General features: G+C 44.1%; 1 protein-coding gene across 1 annotated transcript; it reads right to left on the reverse strand.

Annotated features, from left to right (window-relative positions):
* Positions 1-238: 238 nt before the first annotated feature.
* LOC135677340 (cationic amino acid transporter 7, chloroplastic-like) lies at positions 239-4,386 on the reverse strand. The gene is made up of 5 exons (XM_065189553.1): positions 3,879-4,386; positions 3,355-3,577; positions 2,533-2,884; positions 1,714-1,945; positions 239-1,060 (listed from the first exon to the last, which is right to left on the reverse strand). The coding sequence occupies exons 1-5, from the start codon at positions 4,306-4,308 to the stop codon at positions 480-482; spliced, it is 1,818 nt and encodes a 605-aa protein (XP_065045625.1). The 5' UTR covers positions 4,309-4,386; the 3' UTR covers positions 239-479.
* Positions 4,387-9,505: the final 5,119 nt, after the last annotated feature.

Here is a 9,505-nt window from a genome sequence, read left to right on the forward strand (position 1 = left end):
TTTGCCTCTGTTACTTGTTGTTGAGTGTCAGAAAACCATATATACTTCCAAATGAAATCAAATCAGGAGGGAAATGGTATTATTAGCCATTAGGGGGTAGATTATAAATCCATAACATGCTAAGAAAGTAGGGATTCGTATATTGTATTATATCACTCGTCCACTAATGTGCAGTGTTTGCATCGGCCATACGAATCAATGACATCAGCATAAGTCGTAACACGTCAACTCAAAATAATAATAAAAAACGAATATAGCTGGAATATATCTGGATCATATAGTCTCCCTAAAATAGGATACAAAAGCTACTATGTTACAGCTTTGGAGTATATAATAATACTTTTGCTTTGCTTGTTTTCTTCCAGCCCGTTTCACTGTTACTAGTTCTTTTCCGTCCATTGGAACTGTAACTCCCCATCTAATCCAACTTACAGAGGAAGAGAAAAGAGACTCATACAAAAACGGGGCTTTCCCCCGAATCACACTTGGAAACCACCACCACCACCACCACCACAATCTTTTCCCGCAGGATGGGTGATGCTATCTGCAACTTTTACGAGGCCACCATTTTCTTCTGCGTCATAGCTGGCATGCACGCTGTAAAAGACATAGACGAGCACAGTAAACGCGGTAAAGAAGGCGAACCGCAGGTACGACGGCCCATTGAGCGAGCCCAACAGGAACACGTTGAGGAATATGGACACGGCCGGTATCCACGGCATCAGCGGCACCCCCCAGTGCTCTGGCTTCCGAGCCTGCGGCACCAGGTAGTTGAAGACCTGGAGAACGGCGACCGCTACCACCGTGCAGCCGCCGAGGAGCACCGCCTTGGCCAACCCGGCGGGCGCAAATTGCCATATCAGGGTGAATGTGATAGAGACGGAGGAGAAGGAGAGCAGGAAGGATATGGTCGGCCAGGGGTTCGTCGAGCCCACCGCGACGTAGCGCCGGTACACCACGGCGTTGCCTACCATGTAGAAGACGAAGAGCGTGCCGATGGATACGAGATTGAGGAGGACGTTGAGGTCGGTGAAGAGAGCGATTGCCGCCGTAAAGACTCCTGCATCGTTCGATAGTAAAAAGAGATCAATCTCAAGTATGGTCACTAGCTATTATCAAGACAAGAGGAAGATCACCAAAAACGAAGGCTTGGCATCTGTGCAACAATTTCTTTTATGTAACGCGTTTTTGTGGATGGAATTTGCTTGATCCACCACCGGTTGGTAGATCTCCCACTGCGGACTGGCTCGCAAATGCCTTCATGTGTGCGTGGGGACGTGTGTCGCTCTCACAGGCACATATAGACAATTGATCAAAAAGAGAACATTGCAGCTTATGTGATGCGACTATTCGGCTCGCACCTCGAGTTATTCGCTCTCAATCAACGTGTCAATTTGTCATCCCAACAATAATCATCGTACACTAACCGGTCTTAGCCACATGCATAGGGATAACCATGATCATAGGTGCGCCACTTTATTGTCGCTTTACCACGGACGAAGACAACAACATAGTGGTGCATGATTTATAGATCTTATCTGCATATTACTGATCGGACAGACGACGGTAAATCATGAGCACATGGCTCTTTTGCCAAAACCGTACGTGTGACTTCGAGAGAGGACGGTGCAGAATTCAGATGGATGGTAGCGGACAAAAGTATGGAAAGAGGAGAAGTATGGAAGAGAGAGAGAGAGAGAGAGAGAGGCTGACCGAGGAAAGCGGAAGCGTTGACGGGGGTGGCGGTCTTGGGGTGGACGCGGGCGAGCCATGCGGGGACGACGCTGGACCGTCCGATGACGCAGAGGTAGCGTGCCTGGCCCAGCATGGAGACGAGGAGTGACGTCAGGATCCCGAAGCTGGCCCCCACCCCTATCACGTTCGACACCCATCCCCAGCCGTCCGATCCTCTGAACGCCGCCGAGAACGGTGACTCCTCGTCGATCTGGAGTACATACATACATGCATGTTCACTCAGGTTAGTCCTTATCATCATCACTGTGGACAGGGAAGCAAGCCCAACGAAATCACGAACCCCTGGCCCACCGTGTCCATCTGGAGTACATACACGTCCACCAGTGTTCTTATTTTGCTGTCGGTAAGTCACTGTCGAGACACTATCATCCCTACTGTTAACAGCGAAGCAAGCCCAACGAGATCGCTAGCCCCTGGTCCACCGATCAACGGCCGACATCGGCTTTAAAAGTACTGAAGCTACTAAACGATAAGAACATTGCTTTGGACGCCGATAAAAGAAACCAAAGGTTGACGCACACCAAGGCGAATCAATAGGAAAGCGAGCCTTTCACGGTTAAGTGTGAGACTTATTTGGGTTTCTGTATGGGTCGATTACGTGGGTGGACAGATCGTTTCTGAAACGACAAATACTTCCGTCCCACGGGCTTCACGTCCCAACCGTCTCTTATACCCACCCGGAAAAGAACCCTTGTGGGTCCCACTTAAAATAACGAGAGATGAAAAAAAGGAAAAAAAAAACAAAAAACAAAAGAACAAAGCAGTGCGGTAACTTACGGCGTCGTAGGGAACGAGCATGGACATTGAGGCGGCCATGAGACAGTAGAGGAGGGTGACGAGGGCGACGGAGCCGGAGACGCCGATGGGGATGTCGCGGGCGGGGTTCCGCACCTCCTCCGCCATGGTGGAGACGGCGTCGTAGCCGATGTAACTCAGGTAGACCATCGCTGCCCCGTTGAACACCCCCGCTATCCCGTAGGGTAGGAACCCGCCGTTGCTCTTCGCCGGGTTGGCCGGGTGCCTCAGGTTCCGGGTTTCCCCCCGCCAGAACCCCACCACGATGATGAACAGGATGAACGCGATGTGGGTCGCCGTCAGCACCATGTTCAGCACCGAGCTCTCCTTGGTGCTGCACCCAATCCAATAATTCCCAACAAAAAGAAAAATAAACAAAGCACTCAGAAAAAGTGGAATTTGCAAGGGTGGAAAACTAAAATTCTCCATTTTCACAGAAGCAAATCGACTAGGAATTTTCCACTATTTCTGAAAAAGTAGCGACCTTTCCAATAAAATATGCAAAACAGGAAGCGAAGCGTAGGAAGGAAGAACAACCGCACAGACAGGAAGACGAAGCCGTAGTAATTGATGGATATGATGGTTGACACGAAACGACGTAGTGCGATACTGTTAACAATCCATATAAATGATACGTGGAGCAGAACAAGACAAACGAAACGGGGGAGAAAGGACGGGGCCATAAGGCAGAGCGGCTCGGTGGTGCCGACAAGTAACCCACCTTAACAGGACGGCGACACATGGAGCTACAACAGCTGTCTCTTTTCTTTCGGTTAATATAATAGGAACGGCGGCGCGGTTTACCTGTAACAGATGCAGATGGAGACGAGCAAGACGACGGCCAAAGCCAGGAGATCGATCTGGTTGAAGCCCTCGGGGAGGCCGACGACGGTGATCCTCCACTTGGCGGTGGTGTCCACGCTGATGGCCGTCCCAAGATAGGCGGTGAAGCTGCGCGCCACGGCCGCGTTGGAGAAGACGTACTCCATTATCAGATTCGCCCCCGTCAAAAAGGCCGCAAATTCCCCTGTATAACAACAGACACGAAGAAGAAGATATAATAAAGCCAAAGAGAAGAAACACGCGGAATAAAACCAAACAAATTACAGATCAAATCTTATCCGTGCTGAATTCCTTTGCAAAAAATTACAATAAAATATTAAGAATAATATTAGCAGAAACTAAAATTCAACCAAAATTGTCAAAATCCCACTTTACAGAGAAAAGAAAAGAAAGACATCGAACCACGACGATAAGAAAAAGGAAGGAGCAACTGCAGGAAAGGTAGAGTTGCAGAAAATTAATTGGCACCGCAATAAATTACTCACCGAAGGTGACCCTAAGGTAGCTGAAAGCCCCGCCGGCGACGGGCATGTCGACGGCGAACTCAGTGTAGCATAAGGCAGAGAGCAGGGCGCAGAGCCCGGCAATGGCGTAGGAGAGCACGATGGCGGGGCCGGCGCAGATACGGGCGGCGCGGCCGGTTGCGACGAATACGCCGGCGCCGATCATCCCACCGAGCCCCAGCCCGACGAGGTCTGGCCACCGCAGCGACCGCGCCATGTCGGCTCCCGACCGGGCCCTGACCCGGCTCATCTCCTCGTAGCTTGTCGTTACCGACCCTGCCCGCCGCCCGAGCCGCCGGTGGGTATCTGCCAGCGCTCGCCCGTACGCCGTGAGGCTCGAAAACGACGACGACGTCTGCGGCGCGGGAGAGGAAGTGGAAAAGGTGGCGTTCGACAGCTGAACCTTCTCCATCCACCTCCTCTATCTTCTATTTCCGACTCGTGCGTTGTGTGTGTGTGAGAGAGTGAGAGAGAGAGAGCGAGTGCGAGGAGAGAGGAGGGGATAACATCTATTTATATAGAGAGAAGAGGGGAGATAACGGCGAGTAACGTGACGGAGGAACGGCGAAGAAGACAAAGAGAGATTTATGTGCAAGCGAAACGGTCGCTGCAAAGCCCATAAAGGTTGTTTGGCGTATGCGCTGGTGGGTAATTATAACGACTACAGTTTCTCTGTCTCTCTCACTCTCTCTCTCTCTCTCTATATATATATATATGTTAATGACTAGATGAATTATTAATCAGGAAAGGAGTAAAATGAGAGCAAAAAGAAAAGAAAAGAAAAAAACAAGATTTAGTAGACGCACTAGCGGTTGTCTTCACGATTGATACCACACGCTCATGGTTTGATATGAATGGGACCCAGCTGCTCGTTTGGGCATGTGTGTGGAGTCGAGCGATCTGAGACAAACAAGTGGGCAAAAAGGGTTGCGAGATGTGCAGGACGATACATGTAGATAACAGGATAAAGTTTGGCGTGGAAATAAGAAAGGATCGGACAACTGCTCCAACTCCAACTGGTGTTACGGTGAGCTACATGTTCATTCTTTTTGGATCTTTTATTAGGCCATATTTCGTTTGATTGTGGTTGGCGTCATCAAATTCAATGAACGAAGCTGGTGTTATGTAGGTTCATTCACTGTGCATCATTGTTATCGTATTCAACAACGATGGATGGAGGATCCGGAGGTTTGGATGGGCCCACATACGGCGTGAATCCGTGATGGCAAGGCTGTCACGCTGTTGATGGATGCAGTGTGCGTGTGGACGGCTTTCACTCAAATTTTAGCTAAACTCCAAACGCAACATAGTATGTCTATTATATTTTCTATTTTATATTTATTTATATATAAAACAAATTAGCCCTTTCTTCTTTATTATTATTATTATTATTATTATTATTTAATGATTAGGTAATATGAGTAAAACGACTGAATGCAACTTCTAGGCAGAGTATTATTCTGTGTGTGGAGAAGTTGTAAAGGTCCCACTCATATTTGCATAATTTATATGTATTAAAATAGAGGATAGTTGAGTCATAAAATAGCTTGTTTGTATTTGCATAGGTTACATGAATAATCTTAACACCATTCCTTGGTTTTCGAGAGGTTGATATTTTTGTCATCAGTTATTGAGCTCAATGTATTTAGATTTATTTATATTCTTAGGATCCATGCTCCAATTATTTGACGAACTGATTTTAATATTGTAATAGATCAGACTTGTCTGACGACCAATAGATGATCTTTCTTATCTTTACTCTGAAAAGAGATTAAAGATGGCTGAGAGAAAAACTGGAAGCGTTCGATTGTAGATCGAGTGACCAAACAAAAAAAAAGCATAGATGTATTTAATTCCATAATATTTGTCACAGTGTGTACTCTGCTGTACTTACTTTGGCTTATGTTCAAAAAGCCGATGAGGTGATCCTTGCGGAAACAGGCACTGCCCACAGACACCCATCGATCCCTTTTGCCACCACAAAGCCTACTTTGTGTGGTGGAGAACATGACTGTTTTTTATGAGAGCGATGAGGTAAGCGATTCGCGGAAGTACTGCACATTCCCATAATTGAATATTTGAACGGACGTGGTTTTGATCCAAAAAGCGCAATGGGGGATGAATGAATACATACATTCATGCGCAGGCAGCAGCAGCAGCAGCAGCAGCCTCTCCGTCATCCAACTTGCGCCCTATTAGTGCACGAGCGACGGGCCTCTTTGGCGAGGAGGGAAAGGGAAAAAAGGAAAAGCGAAACAAAACAACGCAAAGCAAAGCAACGCTTGATCATTTGGCGGAAAGAATGCACCGAGTAAAGGGAAAACTAAAGCGTAGCATACGCGCAGAGAGAGAGAGAGAGAGAGAGAGAGAGAGAGAGAGGCTCAAAGTCAAATTGGGTTACATGTATGAGAGCACCTCAGGAATCGAGAGGCCCAAAGCTCGGTGATTACGGAAGAGGGCTCACCCCCCCGCTGGTGATTGGTGCAGTGCAGCTACATCTCTTGCCCAATCATCAACTGATCGATCGGTGGTCCAAATCGAGGGTTATTTTCTTGATCGGGACCACCGCATCCGCGTGATCCAAATTAATGAGCGTGGGTTGGATAGGGGGCTCTTCGTAAGCCGATGGGTCAAACCCTGCTGCTATTCTTTTTTTTATTCTTCTTCTTCTTCTTCTTATATAACAAATTATTTTATATAATTAATTTATTATTTTAATGAAAAAATAATTTTTGGAACGAGATTCGATCTTAGAACCTTCTAGAACAGATAACGGTTATATCCATCATCTCCTATCCATTCTAATATTTTTTGTAATCATTACTTATCAAATCGACTAATTGGCAGTATTTATTTATTTAAAAAAAAAAATTTAACATCTTTATATAAATAAATATAAGCACAGAAGGTTTCGAATTTATATGTTGTTTTTAAGATTTCATGAATATATTTTTTATGGGACATGTTATGACAAAATTTTATCCGAATTAAAATCCCAATTTAACTATCCAAACCCAAAACCAAACATATGACGTGGATAGACAGTCACCACATCATGTAAGAGTAATCACAATAAATCGGAACCCACCCACCCACCCGCTACCTAAACCAAAACCCAACCAACTACTTACGTATTTATTTTGCTTAGCACAAAGGACAATACTCTAAGAACATACCATAAATTTCTATATTTCATTGCTGTAACTTGAGATATCTCATCTCACTGGCTAATCCCAAAACCTCTACATCCGTGTATACATAGATAGATGCCGATCGAGTGAGCATTCATGCAAACCTGGGAAAGCTCTCATCGCATCGCATCGCATCTTCATGATAAGTCAACCAATTACATCCCAAATCAATCACGCGAGGAGAAATCACAATATCCACCAAACCACAATCTAATGAGGAGGACAGGTAGATGTTCTATGTGATTCGGCATGCGAAGGCGTGCGATTCCTTCTGCACAATTTGTTGACTCCATCCCCAGAGTCCCATCCATTTCGATACAGACACCAGCAACTATGTGTGGGGGGATGGATGCTATGCTATGGGTAGTGGATCTTGTCGTGTGCCATGCGTTGGCCTATCTTTTTCGCGAAATCCCCAAGCATTTCCTGCGTATCACTTCCTGACTTAAGTCACGATTTACCCTCGGCCGACTTTCCATGATACGACATGTGTCTCGAAGCGGGACGCGCAAGTGCCTTGTGACATGCGTCGCATTTATTATCGTGACTTGGGACGTGTCACGAAGCGTTTTCGACGAGGCAACCACAGTGCGCCGACTTCACACGTGACCCGACGCCTTTACTTTCTTTGGCTCATCGCAATGTAATTATACATAAGACGTTCTCTAATTCGGTTTCGAAATAAACGATTGTTTATTCTATCGAATTTAGAATAGAAACTTCATCAATGTTTTCTTTTATTTTTCTAAATTTTTTAATTAATTATTTATTAAGCTATTTAATATATATATATAATATAATATTTATTTTTATCCTAATTTAACCTTATATATATATATATATATATATATATATATACTATATTTACATGGATAAATCCTCTTAATTTCGATTATAATATCTGCTCCTCCAATTGTTTTCGACACCACTCGCTGTCATGTCCGTCGCCGTTGTTACTGTTGATTCATTCTAAATGCCGATTCCACTGTTATTTTCATCCAAAATCCTTGCCGTACTCCACTCACTATTGATGCGATGGCGAAGAAGCATATGAATCAGACATTTAGTAAGCATACTCCACTCACCGTAGATAAGTATGAGAAGAGAGTGGGGAGAGAGAGGGCGAGGAGAATGGGCGCCACACGCCGCCGTGGAAGCTTCCCCGACACTAAAAGAAAGAGGACAAAGCGTTTGTTAGACGGCCTCTCTGACTACGATGCCTCTGTTGGAACTTTCCTTGCGGCCTCAACATTATATCATCTATAATAGCAATTTTTAATATCTAAATTGATTCATTTTTTCAGCTTATATAATAAGATTTCAAACCCATTATCTTTGCTAATTTCGAGATGTGACATTACTGTTTTTTTTGTTAATGACAATTCATTTTCATCATATTGGCATAAGCATTTCTCAAACAATTTTGTGAGGGTTTGTTTAAGGGAGAACAATTGATCTTTTATGCTGAATTGGATAAACACTATTATTGTATATGCTTGCATTCGAGTTCTTTCTTATCAATCTAACGAGATATATATACTAGGATGAGATTGATAGAAGATAAGATTTCCCCAACTATACGAGGAAATCTCTAATATTTTATTTTGTCGAGGGAAATCCTTTCTCCTAATTTATATAAATAGGAGAGGGAACATATTAATGTATTGAAGTATTTTCATTTCTTTAATAAAGCTTTTTCTCTTCTTTAATAAAGCTTCTTCAATAATTATTTTTATCTTCTATTGTTTTCTTCAGAGACTTAAAGCCTTAAACAGAGTCATGCATCTCATTCGATTAATATTTTATGTGTAAAATAAGATTTTAATTTTTTTTTTATCTAAGATAAGTTTTCAATCGATCATCATTAAACAGAGTGAGGTGTATCGTCACGACGTGTTCAAACGTCGATCTCAGCTTTTCGGGAAAGGCTCAATGGTTTGCTTCGTTTCGTATACGCTTGCTCGATGTTTAGTTGACGTGCGTGGTTTGACTCTTAATTTTCTGTAATTATCTTACCTTGTTGCCGTGATGCTTCATAAACTTCACGTGGATTTTGTGTCGATGTTTGGACTAGTTGATTTGCTTTGCGAAGAGGGTAAGTAGCAAAGGGTAATAATTCCCTCTCCAATCTAAGATCGTAATTATCCACTTACTTGTGCGAGTGAACGAGAAATGGATGGCTGAGACGTAAAAAGATGGTGGAGAAAAGAGATGAGTGAGTGAGGGAGATATAAATGCATCTAAAAGAACAAAGGCCGAAATGTTAGGCCCTGTTGGCTTGAATCCAAAGGCTTCATTTATGAGTTGGATTTTGTATTGTAACATTGTCTTCTACCCTCCTATTGATGATGATTAAGCCCCCCATCGTTTAACCTAAGCTTGTCTAATTTGGTTTCGTCTTGGATGGAGTATGACTTT

The sequence above is a fragment of the Musa acuminata genome, chromosome BXJ1-6 (genome assembly GCF_036884655.1).
Source record: "Musa acuminata AAA Group cultivar baxijiao chromosome BXJ1-6, Cavendish_Baxijiao_AAA, whole genome shotgun sequence".
NCBI lineage: Eukaryota > Viridiplantae > Streptophyta > Magnoliopsida > Zingiberales > Musaceae > Musa > Musa acuminata.

Coding starts and splice junctions, on each gene's coding strand:
- LOC135677340 (XM_065189553.1), bottom strand. CDS start 4,308: ATGGAGAAGGTTCAGCTGTCGAACGCCACCTTTTCCACTTCCTCTCCC. Junction 3,578..3,878: donor CTACCTTAGGGTCACCTTCG/GTGAGTAATTTA, acceptor GTTGTTATACAG/GGGAATTTGCGGCCTTTTTG. Junction 2,885..3,354: donor TCCATCTGCATCTGTTACAG/GTAAACCGCGCC, acceptor GATTGGGTGCAG/CACCAAGGAGAGCTCGGTGC.